At 44.4% G+C, this 22,039-nt stretch overlaps 1 protein-coding gene across 3 annotated transcripts; it reads left to right on the forward strand.

Moving 5' to 3' along the window:
- Positions 1-383: 383 nt before the first annotated feature.
- Positions 384-13,812, forward strand: LOC309537311 (phospholipase A2 inhibitor gamma subunit B-like). 3 transcript variants are annotated; one of them, XM_082232156.1, is made up of 6 exons: positions 384-402; positions 7,404-7,508; positions 8,890-9,009; positions 10,226-10,381; positions 11,483-11,617; positions 13,539-13,812. In XM_082232156.1, the coding sequence occupies exons 2-6, from the start codon at positions 7,460-7,462 to the stop codon at positions 13,685-13,687; spliced, it is 609 nt and encodes a 202-aa protein (XP_082088282.1). In that variant the 5' UTR covers positions 384-402; positions 7,404-7,459; the 3' UTR covers positions 13,688-13,812. The 3 variants fall into 3 exon arrangements, with proteins under 3 accessions (XP_082088282.1, XP_082088281.1, XP_082088283.1); XM_082232155.1 differs by lacking the exon at positions 384-402 and adding an exon at positions 1,975-2,078; XM_082232157.1 differs by lacking the exons at positions 384-402; positions 7,404-7,508 and adding an exon at positions 7,753-7,860.
- Positions 13,813-22,039: the final 8,227 nt, after the last annotated feature.

The following is a 22,039-nucleotide window of genomic DNA, read 5'->3' on the forward strand; positions in this document are numbered from 1 at the left end:
ATGTTGTCTTCTTTGTTGAGGTTTATAGACAGAGGCTGGATGGCCATCTGTCAGGGATTCTTTTGCTATGATTCCTGCATTGTAGGGGGTTGGACTAGATGACCCCTGGGGTGCCTCCCAGCTATACAGTTCTATGATTCTATTACTCCTGGACCTCTTAAAAAGTACCCACCACATACACTCCCATTGGAACAAGTTGTTTCTAATGGATTGTAAATGCAGTCGTACTGTTTGCACTAATTTTCTAGGCAGGAAATGGATTTGATTTTCACCCCAATAAAAAAATGTTGAATTAATGTTTGAGCATTTTAATGTGTTTGTTCCCTGCAGCTTGAACTCTCTGCCTGCACCCAAAGCTGACTAGAAAAACAGAGTAACAGTATTCTAAATGAAGTTGCTCGTGTGAGTTTCCGCCTTTAATCTGGGTTGGTACTCAGACCAGATATAGATCTTGCTGAGAACTAGATTTTACTTGCCCTAATAAAAACCCACACTCCCTTTGTACTAGATCCGTGTGTGCTCTTTCAGGCTGTATCCAGATTGGCATGGCAATTACAAGCATTAGTCGAGAAGACTCAGAATAGGGAAATGTCCACTGTTAGTTCTAATCTTTCTCAGAATCACCATTCCGCTCAAAAATCCCTCCCTATGAGACCCTAGATCAGGCGTGCAAAACCTTTTCGAGTCCCAGGGTCTTATTTTCTTCTGGGCAACCTTCTGGCAAATGCCAGTTTGTGGGTGTAGCCAGAGACAAAAGTGGTCAAAGCAATGGATGTGGATTTTATCTTCCTACAGTAGGCTAGTTTCTACATATTATCTTACACTCTGTCCTCCAGCCTGGGAAGAGGTGAAGTTGGGCCAATGAGGATATGGCCAATGCGATTTGTGGCGATGTAGGAAGTTCCCCTACACACTGTGCTGAGTGGAGTGGGCCCAAAATTGAGAAGATCCATAACTGAGAAGATCCATTTGGGGGCGCCAAATGTTGGCTTCACACAAAGCGCCATATTACAAAAGCATACCCTCCACCGTCCCACTGATCAAAATCGGGACGCTTGGGTTTTTTTGGATCCTGAGCTCTCGTGGGAGCCAGCTGATTCCCACAAGAGTGCGTGACCAAGAAATGAGTGACTTTTGGTCCAGTGCTCTGGTGCAAGCCAATGGACTCGCACCAGAGTGCCAGACCAAAAAATGGAAATTGTGGGATCCAGTCAGAAGCTGAGGTGGCTTCTGCAATTCCGGGATGTCCCACTTAAATCAGGATGATAGAGCAGTATGCAAAAGATTACCAAAGTCCACCCATGTTACGGCTTGGGGAGATTTCTGAGGACCAGACTGGAAGGCCTTATGGGGCCACATTTGGCCTCACAGACCTGAGGTTCCCCACCCTAGCCCTAGACCCTCTGGGAGTCCCTGTTTCTTTACTTAGTTGTTTCACAGTGCTGAGAAAACCCTAGAATTATGCGAGAGCTACCATACGTCCGGACATTATCAGGATTGACTTCAGGGGACAATTTCTGAAATGTGGCACTTTGTCCTGGATCTTTGGCAAATTGTGGTTTTTGGCATTTTTGAAAGAAAAAGAAAAAGCTCTGTAAATCAAGTGTGGGGAACCTTTGACCCTACAGATGTTCTTGAACTGCAACTCCCATCGGCCCCTGCAATTTGCAGTTCAGCAGCAACTGGAGGGCCAATGGTTCTCTACACATGCAGTAAAGGAAAGACTCTTGATAGAGTTGTCCACTGGTTTGATTGAAAAGGAAAGCTATAGCGTGTCAGGCATATTATGAAACGTATTCCAAAAATTAAATAAATGTGTTTTTCATAGTTCAAGGATTTAGAATAGTCAACAAGTTTATAGAGTAAAAGCTAAGGTCAAGGAGTGTAAGGGTGGTTTTGTAACAGTGCAAGCTGGTATAGGAAAATGTCAACACATGACTGGTAGGGATCCTAGGATAAACGTCCTATAAAAGGTCCCATGTTAGTCTGTGCAGGAACTCTCTCTCTCGTTCCCTCATCTTTTTAATCCTCAGGCTCTCCTACCATCTGAGACCATCTACACACAGCTTTAGGCTCTGGTAAGAAGTTGCCTACTAACTGGCTTGATCCACCAGTCTAGTAAGGTTTTGTGCTATAGTGGGATATGTTACTTAATATTTACAAAGTTGTTCGATTATTAGAATATGGAGATGCATGTTTGAAGTTGTTGTTGTTGTGTTGTTGTTTAATCATTTAGTCATGTCCGACTCTTCGTGACCCCATGGACCAGAGCATGCCAGGCATTCTGTCTTCCACTGCCTCCCGCAGTTTGGTCAAACTCATGCTGGTAGCTTCGAGAACACTGTCCAACCATCTCTCTCCCCCCCCCCAATTCTTTTTATTAATTTTCAGTAACCAAACAACAAAGAAAAAGAAAAACAAATAAACACACCAAAGAAAAAAGAAAGCATCAATCAAAACACAAAGGATAAACAGACCAAAAGACAGACATTAATTAACAACAAATAATGGTTGACTTCCCTCCATCTCGGTTTTAGGTTATGTAAAATAATAGTTCCATTCTGCAGTTTTCATTTTGTATCATCTACACATCACAAGGATTATGTTAAACCTACTGTGATTTTTAAATCTCTAGAATTTGTTTCCATATATGTTATAAATTTGGTCCAATCATCAATAAACTTTGTCCCTTTCTGCTGTCTGATATTCAGCGTCATTTTTGCCAATTCTATATATTCAAATAATTTAATTTGCCAACTGTCCAACCATCTCGTCCTCTGTCGTCCCCTTCTCCTTGTGCCCTCCATCTTTCCCAACATCAGGGTCTTTTCCAGGGAGTCTTCTCTTCTCATGAGGTGGCCAAAGTATTGGAGCCTCAGCTTCAGGATCTGTCCTTCCAGTGAGCACTCGGGGCTGATTTCCTTAAGAATGGATAGGTTTGATCTTCTTGCAGTCCATGGGACTCTCAAGAGTTTCCAGTATGATGGAGCAAAACCAATGATTTTTAAAATGGTGAAGAAAGCAATAGAAAAGCATTCTGTGTATGTCATCTTAGGGCTGATTAGTATAGGATTCCAGATGTCACTGGGGCCTTTCAAAAGCCCTTTCTGAAATCTTACTGTAGGGGAGAAAAAGAAATTAAATAGTTTGGGGAATCAATAATTGCTAATCCTTAGGAACACTTGGCCCACCCTGGAACTATCCCTGAATTAATCTGGCAATTGGGCTAATGTTGAGGGGTTTTTTAATATATTAAAAAATCCCAATTAAACATGTGGTTGAGATGAGGGCAGGGAAAGGAGGAGAAACTATGCCTCCAAGAGTAGGAGGGTTCAATCCTGCAGGAGTTGGTTTCTTCCATGCCTTCCCTATGAGGAACATGCTGGTTAAGGAAATCTGTGCCACCTTGAGAGCCCTGGGCAACCTGATCTGGGACTGTCTTGTCCCGGCATGGCCCAAAGCTGGATCCTCCTAAACAGCCTGATTTGGTTTGGGCACAAGTTAATTTAAGTACATTATTTTAAACATTTTAAACATAGGGCAATAAAAGGCACATGTCAATTTCATTGTAGTATTGTTGCCCCTATACCCTGGCAAACTGGGAAGCTCTGCAGTTTGTCATTTGCACTATGCTTTTGGCTTGTTCCAGTTATGAAAGAGCTTGGGGGAGGGATCACAGTGAGGAAGCTCATATATACTAGGGTTGCAATATTTCCTGACACTTGTGAAGTTGATGAGCTTTTTTTAGGAAGCCCCCACCCCACCCCCCAAAAAAAATAAGAAGAAAGATTTTGGAGCTGTTTCTGCTGACATTTTGCCAATTCGGCAAAGTTCCCCCGATGCCATTTTTACACCCAAAAGCCAGGAATTTTCCTGACGTATGGCAAGCCTAATTTATACCATTGTGCTATCAATATGTCTATACTCCTTGGGTTGAAGTGTCAACTGCATGCTAGCCTTAAATCCCTGATGTAGAGTACATGCTACTTTTCACAGTACAAAGCCTTTAGGTAGGGATGGATGAGAAATTTGACCCATTTTGCATTTGCAGCTGAACCTATCAAATCCACACTTTCTGAACTGAAATACAGTGGTACCTCTGGTTAAGAACTTAATTCGTTCTGGAGGTCTGTTCTTAACCTGAAACTGTTCTTAACCTGAGGTACCACTTTAGCTAATGGGGCCTCCCGCTGCCGCCGCGCCTCCACCATGCAATTTCTGTTCTCAACCCGAGGTACTATATCTGGGTTAGCAGAGTCTGCAACCTGAAGCGTCTGTAACCCAAGGTACCACTGTACAGCCACCCTTCAAAATCTGCAACTCATCTGAATTTTGCAGTGCAGTTCTCAAGTCGAATAACGTTAGGGGAAAATATGCATGGAAATAATATATTAGTGAAATGGCTATTCAAACATATATTACATTTGAAGAACATGCATGCAGAAAAATCCATATATTAGGCAAGACCCACAGACTCTGGCTGAGTGCCAGGAAAACTATGGGGTCTTGCCAACTTTTGTTACATGAGGTTCTGGACTGGATCTGGGCAGAGGAAAGTTAAGGTAAGGAGGAGGGGGGAACTGTCAGGAAAAAGCACCAATGCAAGAGCGAGCTGCAGGTGTCTGGAATGCAAAACAGGATGTTGATGTTTGGGACTGTACCATGGGAATGAAGGGGCAGTCTATTCACTGTTCTGAGCACCGGATGTTAGCTCAGAGTATCATCTGACCTGTACTGGAAGTACAGGGGTGGAGTTTCTCTCTCTACTGTTGGAGACTGGAGAGTGCAGACGTGTTTCTCTGTACTGCTGCAATGACAGAAATAAAGACATGTAAATAGATTTCTGTCTGTCTCTTTCCCCCTCCCTGAGGGAAGCAGGGAGGAGGGAGGAGAGGTGTGTCCCTCTCACGCTGAGTGGGATCGCCGATAGTGACCTTGCCTGTATCCTGCTGGGAGACGCAGACGGGGAGGTCAACAAGGATCTCAAGCCGAATGCCTGGAGTGTGGCCAGTTACCTCTGACTGCGGCCTGAGAATCCGACAGGAACACACCTCCCTGGAAAGACATGAACAGCACTAAAAAACATGGGTTCTAGGCTTGTTGGAGCACTGAGAAGGAGCAGGAATTAGGGGTAGATAGGAACATAGTGTTTCGTGTTACAGAGTCTCCTGTAACATTCTTATTACTTGACCAACTTCAAAGTAGCAGGGGGCTATCTGGAAAATTCTACTTCATTGTGAGATGATGAATAGAAAGCAGGAAGGAATTTGGTGCAAGACAAACAAATTCCACCCTCCAACCCGCCACTACGATTGCTGTGTTGTTCAACTTCAGGAATTTATCAGAGGATGCTCTCATCAAAATTTGTCCAAATACAGGATGTGCAACTGCAAACTAGTTGGAAATCTCTTGTGTTTCACCAAGGTTTAATGTAAAGCAGAAATGCATGTGCATTGTGTGCCTAGGACCCTCGTACCTACGGGACCGCCTCTCCTGGTGTGCCCCGTGGAGGACCTTAAGGTCCATAAATAACAACACTTTGGAGGTCCCAAGCCTCAAGGAGGTTAGATTGGTTTCAACTATGGCCAGGGCCTTTACAGCAGTGGCCCCTACGTGGTGGAACACTCTGTCACAAGGGACCAGGGCCCTGCGGGATTTGACATCTTTCTGCAGGGCCTGCAAGACGGAGCTGTTCCACCAGGCCTTCAGCTTTGACTCACTCTGACCCCTTATATGGGATTTGGTATATAAATTTTCCCTTGGCTTTTTTTGCTGGCCCATGTAGGATAGCTGGCTCGGGTGAATATCTGATGTTTCCTCCCTTTATGGTCTTGTTTTATGGGCTACTACTAAAATGAGGCTGCATTTTAAGCTGTATTTTAAGCCATATTTTAATTAACTGGTTGTTGTTGTTGTTTTGTTTTTTTCTATTACATTTTATTGTAATTCATATTTGGTGTTAGCCACCCTGAGCCTGGCCCTGGCAGGGGAGGGTGGGGTATAAAAAATATATTATATTATTATTATTATTATAAAATGTGTCACAGTGAGTTGAATGAGTTCCGTGTTTATTCAAACACTCCCAGAAAGTTTACTTTGGCTAATCATTCACTGCAGATCTTCACATGCTCCACCTTGAGAGGTTCCTGTTGTCCTTCTTCCATGTCCCTGAACTCTGGCAGGCTTTTGGCTCCACTGTAATATACAGAACTGTCAAATAATAAAAAGAGAGACTCTTAGCCCATCTGGCATTGTCTACACTGAGTTTAGAGAATTGGATGTGGTCATACAGGCATAGGAACAGACTATGCAAGCCTTGGTGATCTGCTGATCATTTGTGCTTCAAAGTACTGTCCTTGGAAGACATCACTGATCAGCAGTGCCTGCAAACTGCTTTTGCTCCAGCCTTGTCTCATATAAGATGTCTTGGCAAGTAGACATGGCTTGGTCTAAACAGCATCATAAGTGAGATTGGAAGGCTTGACAGAATCAGACCAACAGGACAGAGGTTGCCGACCCCTGGTCTACATTGATTGACAGCAGGTCTTGGGGGTTTCAGAAGGGGGGTAGTCCTAGCCCTACCTGGAGATTGGCATATGGGCAACTCTCCCCCCCCCCCGCAAACAAATTGATGTTTGTCTTTAATCTGTTAACTTTTTATCATAAACTTTTTATGATTTTATGTTTTTATATCATTGTAAACTGCTGTGATATATATTCATGATACAGCAATATATAATTTTTTTAAAAAAATAATACAGTGGTACCTCAGGTTACAGACGCTTCAGGTTACAGATGCTTCAGGTTACAGACTCTGCTAACCCAAAAATCCTACCTCAGGTTAAGAACTTTGCTTCAGGATGAGAACAGAAATTGTGCAGCGGCGACGCAGCGGCAGCAGGAGGCCCCATTAGCTAAAGTGGTGTTTCAGGTTAAGAACAGTTTCAGGTTAAGAACGGAACTCCGGAATGAATTAAGTTCTTAACCCGAGGTACCAGTGTAAATAAATAAGTAAATAATACTCCACTGGAGGTTTTCACGCTGCAGTAATCTGACATAAAGCAAAAGTTGATGTAGTGATTTTGAACCCTTTTGAACAAAACCAAACTCTGAATTCACGACATGTCTTTTGCATCTAATGATGAGAGAAATGCTATGGCATGCCACCTTTGTTAATCTAGTGTTGGTTTTGTCACTAGAAATGGTTTTCTAACTGAGCTCGGAGCTAAAATCTTGCCCCAAATATGAATTCACAATAGCCATATGGGATTCTAATATGGCAACTACAGTCACTGCTTTCCCAGATGGGCAATATAACTGTTTGGTCATGTTTTGGATTGTGCTCCTGCTGACAAGCTTACTCTTCTTGTTTATTGCTCTGAATGGTTTTGCGGCTACCTCAGGCAACACGGATAAATATTTTGTGCAACCACTCTTGCACCGTGTATTTCCTATCACCATGAAAGCTCTCCTGGAACTCTTCTTCTTCACTCTGCTTCTTACTATAGGTAAGGAATGTTTCAGTGTCCCATAGGAAAGGGAATTGTTCCATTTGGATCAATGGAGGCCAAGCTAGATGTCATTTGATGCCACCTCATTGGTGTGAATATCCAGAATAGCTTCACAAGATGGGTGGGCTACTGGATATGACTGGTTAGCTGGATCCTTACCTCCACTACATGGGCCAAGTCAGACAGGGCTCCCCACTTGCCTATCACCTGATATCACAATGGCATCAAGTGACCTGCTTTCGCCTGTATGAACCATCTGGTGATAGTTGTGGTTTACAAAAGTTCCCTGAGGGCAGGGATCAGCTGGAATCCCTTGAAGGTGTTTAGATAATGTCTACAGAAGCTTAAGGTAAAGGTAAAGGGACCCCTGACCATTAGGTCCAGTTGTGACCGACTCTGGGGTTGCGGCACTCATCTCGCTTTATTGGCTGAGGGAGCCAGTGTACAGCTTCCGGGTCATGTGGCCAGCATGACTAAGCCGCTTCTGGCGAACCAGAGCAGCGCACGGAAACACCATCTACCTTCCCGCCAGAGCAGTACCTATTTATCTTCTTGCACTTTGATGTGCTTTCGAACTGCTAGGTTGGCAGGAGCAGGGACCGAGCAACAGGAGCTCACCCCGTCGTGGGGATTCGAACTGCTGGCCTTCTGATCGGCAAGTCCTAGGCTCTGTGGTTTAACCCACAGCGCCACCTGCGTCCCTTAGAAGCTTCTAAAAGGCTTCGGTCAGATTTCCAGTGGGTGCCACTGGGATTCAGTGCATTGCATTGTTCGTCGATCCTCTGCATGGCCAGCTAAACCACAATAAATTGTGCAAAATGATTACAGCAGGGGTGGCCAACTCCCAAGAAACTGTGATCTTCTCACAGCTAGAAACTGACAGTGATCTACCCCCTTTTGGGGGGTTCAGGCCGAAGTTGTTGTTGAGCTTTTTTTAGGGAGGAAAGCCCCTTTGGGGGGGGGGGGGTGCAGGGCAAAAATGTTGAGCTTTTCTTAGGGGAGCCAAAGTTGTTGAGCTTCTTTGGGGGGAGCCAGTGATCTACCACAGGCGGCCAGTGATCTACCGGTAGATCACTATCTACCTGTTGGACATGCCTGGATTGCAGAATGCAGAATGGAAAAGAAATTGTACACATTTGCTCAGTTTGCATAACTGCTATTGATCACAGAATTGGAGTTGTCTGTCTGTCTCTGTGTAGCAGATTTTTCTACAGAGTCTTCTTTCTAGGCACAGGCTCCTGATGTCTAGAAACAGCCACAGGTGGTTTAGAGGGACATCACTTTAGCTGCCAATGGGTGGGTTTTGCCCTTTTATTGAATTTAGAATTCTATCTGTCCCATATACTTTAGTTTGCTTTTTTTTGCTTCCCGCATCCAGGTGCCTCGCTGGACTGTGAAACTTGCATGGTCTTCAACACCGACAATATTGCGTGCCAGAAGAAGACTTGTGACGCTGGGCAAGATACTTGTGTTGTTGGTGTGAGCAAAACCTCAGTAGGTGGGTGAGAGAGATCATAAGCAGGCCCTGACAGTGAATTGGCCACAGGTCCTATGCAAGCTACATGGGCTTAAGAGTTGAAGATGCCTTATAGTGAGCTGAAGGTGCCTTATCCCCCTGCTCCAAGGTACACCTGTGGGAACTGTTAGGTTGGTGAGTGCCAGAGACAGGGCCTTTCTTTATGGGGGACCCACATCTCTAGAATATCCTCCCGAAGGAAATACATGTGATCATCTTTTTTTTCAGTCTTTCGGGAGGCCTTGAGGGCTTTCTTGTTTCAGTCCACATTCCGGTAATTGGCTGGAACACTGTCTTAATGATGGTTTTCTCCACTGCCACTAATTTTAAAGCTTTTCTTTTGTTGTTGTTACTGTTGTTATTTTTATTTGGTCCATCTAGAGATCACTTAGTGCCTGCAGATCTTGAAGAAATAAAGAATTCCTTTCAAAGAAATAAGCAAAAGTACATAAAAATACAATGAACACAGTTTCAGGTGATTTGCATTTTAAAAGTCCAAATACATGGATATGCAATATTTATATTTATAAAAAGAAGAGCAGAAGAAAATTACTAGGCAGCATCAGAGATCCTCCAAGTGTTCCAGTTTTCCAGGGACAGTCCCAGATTTACAGAAGTCATCCCGGTTTCTGATTTGAACCCAGAATGTCCCACTTTTCCTTAGATTAGGACACCCCTCTTTTCATTGGAGAAATGTTGGAGGGTATGGTAGGACGTCCTTATTTTCATCAGACAAATATTAGGGGGTATGGAGCTTGAGGGCCCCAAGTCAAGGAGATAAGTAACTATATAACCTTTAGAAGAAATCTGAAGGCAGTTCTGAACAGGGAAGTATTTTAAATGTTTAATGTTTCATTATGTTGTTATATACAGTATGTTGGAAGCTGACCAGAGTGGCTGGGGCAATCCAGTAATATGGATGGGGTATTATTATTATTATTATTATTATTATTATTATTATTATTATTATTAAAAATGTGACTTTGGTAAGAGAGGAGGTGGCTTGCAGAGAGCCCAACATGAACTAGAGGACCATGAGCAGAACCAGAGAATCCCAGGCTAGAGACTCAATCAGGACTCTCAAAAACTAAATGGCCAGCGTTGGTATAGTCTTCTTGACTTACAAAGGAAGCTGCTAGGAAGAATTGGGCAGGTGAACATCTCTAATAAAGTGCTTGTGTTTCTTCCTCGTCCTCAGATGGACAAAGCATTCTGAGCTCAGTGAAAACCTGTCAGTCTTCGGACATCTGCAGTCTTTTGGCACCAGTTCATATGCGTTTTGGCAAGGATAGGGTCATCCAGGCAAATGGCGGCTGTTGCACAGGAGATGCCTGTATCACAGCTTCTCCTCAGTGTAAGTACAGGGCTGCTGTTTTTCTCCTGACCTCTTCTAACTCAGTGCTAGCAGGGCTACATCATGGTGTTTGTGACATAAAATAGAAGGATGCAGTCTGGGGTGGGAGCTCTAATAGCAATGACTAAACATCTAAACCTCAAATAACAAATAGTAGGAAGGCTGGTCAACCACTGCCAACTTTAGGAGTCCGAAATACCTGCATGACAGGTGGGTCAATGGGTGAAATTGGGCATGCTGTATACATTTGACATGGGAAACTGCCTTACATCAAATCATTGGTCCATTAAGCTTGGCACTGTCTATACTGACCGGTTGTGGCTCTCAATGGTTTCAGACAAGGAGTATCTCCCAGCCCTACCTGGAGATGCCAGAGATTCAACATGGGACCTTCCGCATGCAAAGCAGATGCTCTAGGATGCTTGCTCTAACAATGACCCCTGCTTGAACGAGTAGAACCAAAGTGGGCATGGCCCATCTCAATGCCATCTAGCTCAGTATTATTAGACTGGCTGTCAGTGGCTCTCAAGCAGGGGCGCCAACGGGGGGCGGGGGCAAGGGGTGTGCAGGGGAAGGTAAACACCCTGTCTGTCAGGGACCATGCTGAGGAGGAATGGTGGGAGCCATCCCCTCCCCCTGATCCTGAATCTTGCCAGGAGCAGGAGGGCAGTGTAGATTTGGAACAGTGGTTTGCAGAGGGGCATAGTTCAGAAGGCAGAAGCTGGGAAATACTGGATGGGGAACAGCTAGAAGAAGAAGCCCTCCCCAAGGTCAAAAAGAGCTCAGAAAGTCTCAGAACAGAAAGCGCAGAGGGTACAAACTAAGATTACAAGACGTAGGAGTGACGTAGATTAATAGGGACGGAGGGGGGAGTGAACCTTAATTGGTAGCACCGTTATTTCTATTCCCCGAAGCCTGACACTGTCCCACCAGCCAGGTCCAATTCTCCATCCCCTGGAGACTTGAAGCTGAGAATACCTTGTCCTCTGGCCAAGAATTTTATGGCAGCATCAAAAGCTGAACCCAGGACTTCCTGAATCCAAGTGCAGTCTCTTGCCATCCATGCTACACTTAAACTGTTGGTCTCCCTTTGCTTTCCAGTGCCACCAGTCAACACCACGACCAATGGAAAACAATGCCCTGCTTGCTTTTCTTTGGCAAGCTGCAACCCGGAAATGGTAGATTGTACTGGCTCTGAGGACTACTGCTTTGAGGTGGTCACACAACTCATGGCAGGTAATTGATTTAATATGAAACATTGCTTATGAGTTCTCTCCTCTTTTGGATTGTGAACCCACCTGGTGGCCACCCTCGGACCATTACCCCACTCACCAGATTGGGAAGGGTAGCAGATTTGCACCCCCTCTCCCAGCAACCGCTACCTAGCACCCAGGGTTGCTGCAAAGTTGAAATGAGCACCCTTTCCAGGGTGGAATCTACACATATATAAAAAACCATTCTGAAAATGCTTTTTTAAAAGCATAAGGCTCACCATCGCCATCTGGTGTCACATTGTATACAGTGGTAACTCGTGTTACGGACGGGATCCGTCCCAGAGGCCCGTTCGTAACATGAAAAGCCCACAACTTGAAGTCTGCACAGGCGCACGGCACGATTTGGCGCTTCTGCACATGCATGAGCAGCAAAACCCAGAAGTAACTCATTCCAGTACTTCCAGGACACAATCTGGAAAGACGCAACATGAAGCGGATGTAACACGAGGTATGACTGTATTGCACTTAAAACGTTTTATTTGTGGCTGTTTAGCTGACTCCCAGGTTGGCTGATGGTACTGAGTCATCCATGCCTCATTCTGAGGAGGGGTCCTTTCTGAGAACGAGGCACTGTGGACGAGGTGACCCTCGAGAGCACCCCTGCTGTTGCCCCTTTCACAAAGCAAATATGGTTTAAAGTTTAACAGCAGTAAGCTCTTGAACATTAACGGTCAGCCATTTGCTGCTTATAAAGTTTAAACAGCATTGGCTAGCACAGTGGTGAAGCAGCAACAGGACAGGCAGTCTTGGGGGCCACCTTACCTCACTCTGCAAGGAGCATATATTCTTGAAAGACCTATATTGGCTCCCAGTACATTTCTGAGCACAATTCAAAGTGTTGGTGCTGACCTTTAAAGCCCTAAACGGCCTCGGTCCAGTATACCTGAAGGAGCATCTCCACCCCATCGTTCTGCCCAGACACTGAGGTCCAGCTCCAAGGGCCTACTGATGGTTCCCTCACTGCGAGAAGCAGTTACAGGGAACCAGGCAAAGGGCCTTCTCGGTAGTGGCACCCGCCCTGTGGAATGCCCTCCCATCAGATGTCAAAGAGAAAAACAACTACCAGACTTTTAGAAGACAACTGAAGGCAGCCCTGTTTAGGGAAGATTTTAATGTTTAATAGACTATTGTATTTTAATATTCTGTTGAAAGCCGCCCAGAGTGGCTGGGGAAACCCAGCCAGATGGGCAGGGTATAAATTATTATTATTATTATTATTATTATTATTATTATTATTATTGCTTTGATGAGGAAGGCATTGCCAAGTGTGAAGCCCTGCAGATTCCTAGCATGCTCCTCATGCCGCTGCTTATGCAGAGACAACGACAACAGATGAGGGACCTGTTCTAGCAAGGAAACTGTCCTGAATATTGAGTCTTAGCATTTTACACGGATGGTTCCAAATTTTTGCAGACCCTTGCCAGCTGGGGAAATTGGCTTTTAACCTTCACTCAAGTGAGATTTGGATATATTTTGGCTGGACTCCTGCATAAAGGATGTTGCATAACAAAAGGGGCTGCTGAAGAAGGCAAATAAGTCAAAACATATTTGGCACTGGCATTCCAGCTATCCAGAAAATCAGAACATTAAGAACACCCCATCCTGGCATTTTAGCTATTTAAAGAATGCATTGAAGAACCAAGAGTGCAACTGTACAGAGGGTTTATCTGTATCCAAATAATTTCATGGCTCTTTACATGTTATTGAAATATTATTTGACATATGTTCTGTTTTATCCCATTTAGTTTCAATGTATTTTGATTTCCTTCGCCACTGTGAGCACGGCAATGGAAAAGGGGCCTATAAACTGGGATGAATGAGCTTGTTTGGGCAGAAAAGACTGAAGGGCTAATTCTACCCTGATCTTTGTTTTTCCTCTTTAGGACAGCCTATGAGCACCACTCTGAAGGGCTGTACTACTGAGTCTTTCTGTACTGCAGTACAAAGTGGCAAGGTGAACTTGGCCAATATTGGTGTTTCTCTTGCAAAAGCTGAATGTCAGCCAGCCAGCAGGGCTGTTCCCTCAGAGTGATCCCTACGAGACAACAGGGTGAAGATTCTCCTGTAAGGAACCCAATGTGGCGACACAGCACCAAGGGAAACTTCCCTTCCTATTTCTATGCAACCTTCTCGGGAGCTCATCAGCTGGGTCTCTTGTCACCTGCATTCTTGCATTAAAACAAAATGGAGAAAATACATTGGAAATACACTGAGTTCAGTCTTGGTTTGTGGGGTGGAGGGTGGGGAGCAAGGAATTTTTCTACAAATCGGTATGCAAAGATGCGCATTTGTTGAAGAAAGGTCTTTCTCCTGTTTGGTTGCTTTCACGATCCACATTTAAAAGCGACACATTCTGATCTGCGTTGGATTTTTCCTCCAACAGCAAGTGTTTATACAATGTCAGCATGCATTCATTTTGTAAAGCAGGTTTGCCTCCTCCTCCTCATCATCATCATATTTGTTACTCACCCTTCGCCAGCAGGGTGGATGACAACAATGTGAAAATTGCAGTTAAAGCAGTTAAAACAGGTTACAATCACAGGAATGGGGAGGGGCTTCAGCCCCTCAGGGGATGTATGGGGATGGGGCAAAGCCCCCATCTGCTGGAAACCTAACTATTTCTGCTCAGAGGTGTCCCGCTGAATCAGTGGGGCTTACTCCCAGCTGAGCCTTTTGCACATCTAGCCCCACTGTTAAACAGAGTCATGGAATCATAGAGTTGGAAGGGACCTTAAGGGTCATCCAGCCCAACCCCTTGCTATGCCCACAGCCATCCCTAGGTGGGCGCAAATAATCAACCTTCTGGTTAACAGCCAGGCGTGCTGACCCATTGCACTAGCTATTGTCTAGTTAATGTATACAGTGGTACCTTGGGTTACAGACGCTTCAGGTTACAGACACTTCAGGTCACAGACTCCACTAACCCAGAAATAGTACCTCAGGTTAAGAACTTTGCTTCAGGATGAGAACAGAAATCGCACAGCGGCAGCGCGGCAGCAGCAGGAGGCCCCATTAGCTAAAGTGGTGCTTCAGGTTAAGAACAGTTTCAGGTTAAGAATGGACCTCCAGAACAAATTGAGTTCTTAACCCGAGGTACCACTGTATTGCATGTATAGCCTTACAGCACAATGCTCACCATGTCAACAGAAGTCCAGATCAAGGGAAGTAATAGTACCACTCTATTCTGACTTAGTCAGACCACACTTGGAATACTGTGTCCAGTTCTGGGCACCACAATTTAAGTTGGATGTTGACAAGCTGGAACATGTGCAGAGGAGGGAGACCAAGATGATCAAGGGTCTGGATACTAAGCCTTATGAGGAGCGCTTGAAGGAGCTGTGTATGTTTAGCCTGGAAAAGAGGAGGTATATAGTCATCTTCAGCTATCTTAAGGGCTGTCACATGGAAGATGGAGCAAGCTTGTTTTCTCCTGCTCCGGAGGGTGGGACACGAACCAATGGCTTCAAGTTACAAGAAAGGAGATTCCAACTAAACATTCGGAAAAACTTCCTGACACTAAGAGCTGTTCAGCAGTGGAACGGACTCCTTTGGGAGGTGGTGGGCTCTCCTTCCTTGGAAGTTTTTAAGCAGAGTTTGGGTGGCCATCTGTCATAGATGCTCTAGCTGAGATTCCTGCGTTGCAGGGGGTTGGACTAGATGACCCTCAGGGTCCCTTCCAACACTGTAATGCTATGATTCTATGAAATGAAATGCCAGAAATGCAGTTTGTGACCATTCAAATTAGAGCTACCATGTAGACAGGATAAGCACAGGGATCTTCTCAAATGAAACGGAATGTGCCGGGCTACCTATGTGCCAGACTATCTGCTTGAAAAAAAGACAGTGGCTTGACCATTAAAAAAACACACACACAACACAACACAACACAACACAACACAACACAACCTATTCTCTTCTGCAGACTCAACTCTTATAGCTGTAAAACTATAAGATTGGAAGGGATTCCCAGAGAGCATCTGCCCAACACCAATCCTAGAACAACATAAATCACAACACTTGAATTTTATTTATTTTTAATCTGGAGGAGTCGGAATTGGGCTTGGCTTAACCAGAGGAGGAACGGCCGCTGGGAGGAGCACCGAAAGAAGAAACACCATTATACATCTGCATCACCACAACCAGATGCTTACATCTGCCCCAGCTGCAACAAAACATGTCTCCCCCCGTATTGCTCTCTGCAGCCACGGCAAACACTGTAAACTCTCCCAACGGTTTACTTCACTCCCGAAGGCTCACTCTTCATTTGTCTCCCGAGACAGACGGATGCTGAGTGCAATGATGTTTAGAGATGACTATCTTTTCTTCTAATTTGAAAGAATCAGCTTATGGAAGAATTATTGGGTGCATGGCTTTAAAAGAGCCCTAGACAAATTCATGAAGGATAAGGCTGTCAGTGACTACTAGCCACAATGGCTATGCTCTGCCTTCAAAGTCAGGGGCAGTAATGCTCTGGATATTGGTTGCTGGAAACCACCAGGGGGTGCTCTTGTGCTGGGGCCCTTCTCGAGGGTTTCCCACAGACATCTACAGTAGGTGGCGTCTCTGAGGATGCTGGACGAGTTGCTACAGTAGGCTGTTCTGACATTCTGTGCAATTCGACAGGAGCTGTCCAGCCCAGCCTATGACACTAGCATCCAGAATCTGCAACCGATCCTGGATAATATCCTTCCCTTTCACAGGCCTTGTAGTTCCTAGATCACCTCCTAACCTGAAACAACAACTCGTCAGAAGCAACAGGATGCGTAACAGACACACAGACAGAGGAAACATCCCCAGCAAATAAACCCAAATGCCCTACTCTGCCCCCCACACCTTCCTTTGGCAACTTTATTATAGGACCTAATAATGTCAGCCGTGACATCAGGGGTTCATTCACCTGGCGTTGTTCTTCTTCCAGTGTAATAAATGCCGTAATCTGCAAGCGGTCCACTTCTGCAGTTCTGCATAGGACAAACACACTAGTCGCTTTGCAATCGAATCAATGGATGCAAATAAGTTACCACCCAGAGTGGGAATACTGTATTCATTAAACAGTTTAGCAGTGTTTCTCATTTTAAAAAATAATAGTTATTGAAGTTTTCCAATCAAACCAAATTACATACTGTATTTTTTGCTCCATAAGACGCACCTGACCATAAGACACACCTAGTTTTTAAAGGGGGAATGCGCTCCCTTTCAGAGCCTCCCACCTGCATTCGCTCCGTGAGACGCACACACATTTCCCCTTACTTTTTAGGAGGGAAAAGGTGCGTCTTATGGAGCGAAAAATACGGTATTCCAAATTATACAAATTATCCAATAATCAAACAAATCCCAATGTTATGCCTAATTATAAATTATTATTATTTTTAGCTGACTTCCCATGCTTCGAGATCAGAGGGAATCCTAATCATCTCGGAGTTCTACTGCATTTCAAAATATTACACTAATTCCCTTAATACATTCTGTATTTTCGACAGCCTCTGCGTTCATTCTGCAAGTGAGTTTAAGTCCAAATAAAATGTTTCTGTGTGGATTTTACATCTTTGCTCTTCTTCTTTATAGTCCAAATATGTACTCCAAGATTCCCCTCTGTAAATTCACATCCTCTCTTCACAAACTGGTGTTTCTGCTGAATAAGTCCAGGAGCCTTCCACTGCAGGTAGCTGTCATATTGGCACACAGTCCAGATAAAACCATAGAATCATAGAATCATAGAGTTGGAAGAGACCACAAGGGCCATCGAGTCCAACCCCCTGCCAATCAAATCATGGCGTCAGCCCAATGATGTTCCTTAACCAGCTGCTATTCAAACATTAGCTTTTCCCAGGGAAGGGGAGGTTACTAAGTAAACTGGAAGTACAAATATTGAAAAGTAAAATGTTAGAGGTTTACCCCCCCCCCCCAATAGCAATATAATTTGATTCAGCTAGCTGGTCAGTCTACTTTTGGTTTCACTCCTGGCTCCTTGTTAAATTAATACTGCGTCAGAAACCTCCCAAACAGATATCCAAAGTTCTTTGGTGTTTTTCCAGTTGTTAATGAGATGTCTCTTCTACTCCAGGGGAGTCTTTTGATCTTCTTCCAGGAAACCAAGAGCCGAAAGCCTTGATTTTCTCCCCCCCCCCAGTCATTTCCACACGGTAATTATTAGAGTTATTAAAACCTTATTATATCAACAAATGTAAAATTTTTATTCACATTTGCTTTCATAAGTCCGGCAGTCATTCCTTCCAAAGGGGATTCGCCAAAGGTAATCACATAGGCAAATATCAAAGGAAAGTAAATAAAGGCTCAAACCTCCCCTTTCCGGTCTGTCAAACCGGCATCTCAGATGATAGTCCCTTTTCCAATCAGGTCTTCTAGGTCTTCAGAGGCTGAATTAATTAGCAAAAAAAATCCTCCCTCTTTGTCCAGAGCATGTCCATTATTTACATCCAATTTTTCATCATAAGAAATCGTGACTTGTCGCTCGCGGAGACAGCTTTGGAGAGTGCCAGAATCGCATGGGGGCTTTCCAACCAGTGCCCTCCAGCCCCTTATTCCCCCCGGATTTGGGGCCAGGTGTTGGGTGACTGCGGATGAGACTGTTTCCTCCGGCCCTGGAGGAATTTGTGAGGCTGATTACTCCCATCTCAGCCTCTAATTGCCTGTGCGAAATGGAGACGATGGAATTTCAGCCATCTTCTGTGGCAACTAGCTGGAAGCCTGAGTAGAGCAGTATTTTTCAAGCTTGGGTCCCCAGTTGTTGCTGGACTACAACTCCCATCATCCCTGACCACTATTCCTGCTAGCCAGGGATGATGGGAGTTGTAGACTAAGAACAACTGGGGACACAAGCTTGAGAAACACTGTGTAGAACTTTGATTCCCTGCCCTACCTTCATGGATGACCATGTTTTATAGGTGCAAAGGAAATTAACTTCCTCTTACTGAGCTAGACCCACTAGTGTAGCTGGGGGTGTGTGCACTAGGTGGCCACTTACTCTCATGGGAGTGACGCCGTAGCTCTGGTGCCTACATTCTTTGAGTTCAAGTTGGGAGTCCGTTGCCACATGTCTCTCATGGGAGTGACGCCGTAGCTCTGGTGCCTACATTCTTTGGGTTCAAGTTGGGAGTCCGTTGCCACTCAGATTGCTGTTCTGCCAACTGCTCAGATCACAGTAGCCCATGTTACTGCCGTGATTCAGAATGAAGCAGACTGCCAGGGTGCTAGCTGCATCGGTAAGAGGGAGTCTTCACAGACGACATCCCAGAATGCAGTGGAACCACCAGATGGCGCCAAAGCTTTGAAGGCAGTGAAATGCTACTCGTGTGGACGTCTAGGCCATATGAAAAGGGAATGCAGATTTTCCAGGGCCAAGACAGAGCAGCGTAGCGAAAGCTCATCGCGTGGAAAAGGCAAAGGCAAAGGCAGAGGTCCGGTGTCCAGGACAACGCAGCACAAGGCAATGGTCTCACGCTTCACTCCAAAGGTTGCAAAGGTCCAGAAGACGTCTAGATTTTTCTTCGTGGTGGATACAGGCGCAACGCACCACTTATGCAACGACAAGCGACTGTTCATGTTTTTTACACCACAGGAAGGTGCGATTCACCAGGCGGATGACCACACGATCCCCAGTCAAGGCTACGGAACTGTTGTTCTTCACAGTTTGGACTTATCAATACAAGATGTGCTCTACGTTCCAGATGCTTCACACAATCTACTCAGTGTTGCGCAGCTGAATGAACGGAAAATTGACGTTTCCTTCAAGAACAAGAAGTGCACCATCAGAAAGAAAAACGATTATGTATTGCATGCTGAATATGTTGATCGTTTGTTTGTATTGTATTTTGATGATGTTGTGCAGGATGAAACTTGTTGCATTGCAGGTTCTAACAAAAGTTTGCATGCAGGATGTATTCATGATTTTCACAGGAAATTTGGTCATTTGCATTTTGAGGCAGTATCAAAAATGCCTGCCTTGATTGAACGTATGACTATTAAACCTTGCAGGTACCACATGAAGTGTAAGGCATGTGCAGCAAACAAAGTGAAAATGGCTGCGAAAGGTAAGGTGTCTAGTAGGCAAGCTACAGAACCATACCAGGTTGTTCATGCTGATTTGGTTGGTCTACTATCGCCCTCATTAGGTGGAAACAGGTACTTCATGGTTCTTATTGATGCATTTTCCAGGTATATTTATGTGTACAATCTCGAGCAGAAATCAGAGGCTTTTCCAAGGTTCAAGGAATTCTGTGCTTGGTTGGAAAATGTGCATGGTAAGAAGATAAAGACTCTTTTCACTGATCGCGGGGGGAAATTCACTTCTCAGCAGTTTGAAGCTTTTCTGACTGAGAAAGGAATTCAGCATGATTTGTCCAGTCCTCGCTCGCCATGGCAGAATGGACTTTGTGAGAGGGCAAATCAGACATTGCTTCAAGGGTTAAAAACCTTGCTGCATGTTGCAAATCTTCCAGAGAGTTATTGGGCAGAATCTTTGACTTGTTTTGTTTACAGTTATAATCGCAGGTTATCTTCAGCGATTGGTTGTACCCCCTATGAGAAGACGTTTGGCAAGAAGCCTTACATCAAACACATGAGAATTTTGATTCTGACATGTGGGTTCACACACCACAAAGCTCCAAGTTAGGCAAGCGTGGATTGCATGGTATCTTTCTAGGTTGTCAGAAAGGTTCTTACAGAATAATGATGACTGACTCTAAGACCATTAGGCTCACTAGAAGTGTTGAGTACAATGCCAAGTGGGGGGAGAATGTGGGAATTTTCCAATGCTATCCTGATGACAGTGATGAGACTGAGGATAGGCAACAACCCACACCCACTGATGAAGGTCCTGATTCTGAGTCTGAGACTGAATCGGGTGATTCAGAGGATTTCAAGAGTGCAAAAGCCTCTATGCGACCCTCTGAAAGCTCTGATCAAGAATTGGAGGAACCATTGTTCACTATAGGCCACTTTTCTCCTAAGAAGGAAGAGGAGAGTGTTGAAGACCTAAGGCTAATTCGCAGGTCTCAGAGAGCCACAAAAGGCAGACCTCCAAAGAGATTTGCTGATGAGTCTGCTAAGACAGCAGTGTCAGCTGTTAAAAGCTCCAAGAAGGTATTTGAACCTTCAAGTTTCCAAGAAATCCAGGATTTGGATTCAAAGGATGCTGAGCCATGGTTAAATGCCATGAAGGCTGAGCTTGATTCCTTAGAGAGGACTGTGGAATGCAAAACAATGTCTTGTGACTGCAGTTGCTGCTCAGTGAGGGAAATAGAAACCAACATATACCACCTTGGCTCTTAGAGCCTCTCAACTTCCTTCCCTCCTGCCTCAGACAACCCTTCTAGTGATGTTAATTGCTTGCAATAATCTTTCAGATATTATATGAATTTATTCCAGTCTTTTTTGAATACTTAATTGTGCTGGTTTTGGATTTTTCCTGCAAGCTTCGCCAGTTCTGCAAAGTCCATCATCTTCATCTGCCACTCTTCTTTCATTGGTACTTCTTGTTGTTTCCATTTTTGGGTTAAAAGAATTCTTGCCACAATTGTTGCATACATAAACAGTCTTCTATCTTCCTTTGGTATCTCTTCACCCACTATACCCAACAGGAAGGCTTCTGTTTTTTTAACAAAAGTATTTTTAAACACTTTCTTTAACTCATTATATACCATTTCCCAGAAAGCCTTTCCCTCTTTGCAAGTCCACCACATGTGGTAAAAGTTACCTTCCCTTTCTTTACATTTCCAACACTCATTGGTTCTTGTCTTGTACATTTTGGCAAGCCTTGTTGTTGTTTAGTTGTTTAGTCATGTCCGACTCTTATGACCCCATGGACCAGAGCACACTAGGTACTCCTTTCTTTCACTACCTCCCGAAGTTTGGTCAAACTCATGTTCGTAGCTTCAAGAACACTGTCCAACCATCTCGTCCTATGTCGTCCCCTTCTCCTTGTGCCCTCAATCTTTCCCAACATCAGGGTCTTTTCCAGGGAGCTTTCTCTTCTCATGAGGTGGCCAAAGTATTGGAGCCTCAGCTTCAGGATCTGTCCTTCCAGTGAGCACTCAGGGCTGATTTCCTTCAGAATGGATAGGTTTGATCTTCTTCCAGTCCATGGGACTCTCAAGAGTTTAGCTGGTGTTTAGCAAGTTTAGCTGGTGTTAAATACCACCTATACATCATTTTCGTAACATTTTCTTTAAGTGCACTGCATGCAGTAAAATTAATGCCTTCCTTCCACAACCTTTCCCAAGATTCTAACTGAACATTATATCCAAAATCTTTAGCCCATTGTATCATCACCCCTTTAACCTCCTCATTCTTAGTGTGCCATTTCAGTAGTAATTTATATATTTTCAATAGCATTTTCTTTTTATCATCCAATAGTTATCAGAGG

The sequence above is a fragment of the Podarcis vaucheri genome (assembly GCF_965113315.1).
Source record: "Podarcis vaucheri genome assembly, chromosome: 7".
Classification (NCBI taxonomy): domain Eukaryota; kingdom Metazoa; phylum Chordata; class Lepidosauria; order Squamata; family Lacertidae; genus Podarcis; species Podarcis vaucheri.

Coding starts and splice junctions, on each gene's coding strand:
- LOC309537311 (XM_082232156.1), top strand. CDS start 7,460: ATGAAAGCTCTCCTGGAACTCTTCTTCTTCACTCTGCTTCTTACTATA. Junction 9,010..10,225: donor TGTGAGCAAAACCTCAGTAG/GTGGGTGAGAGA, acceptor CCTCGTCCTCAG/ATGGACAAAGCATTCTGAGC. Junction 11,618..13,538: donor GGTCACACAACTCATGGCAG/GTAATTGATTTA, acceptor TTTCCTCTTTAG/GACAGCCTATGAGCACCACT.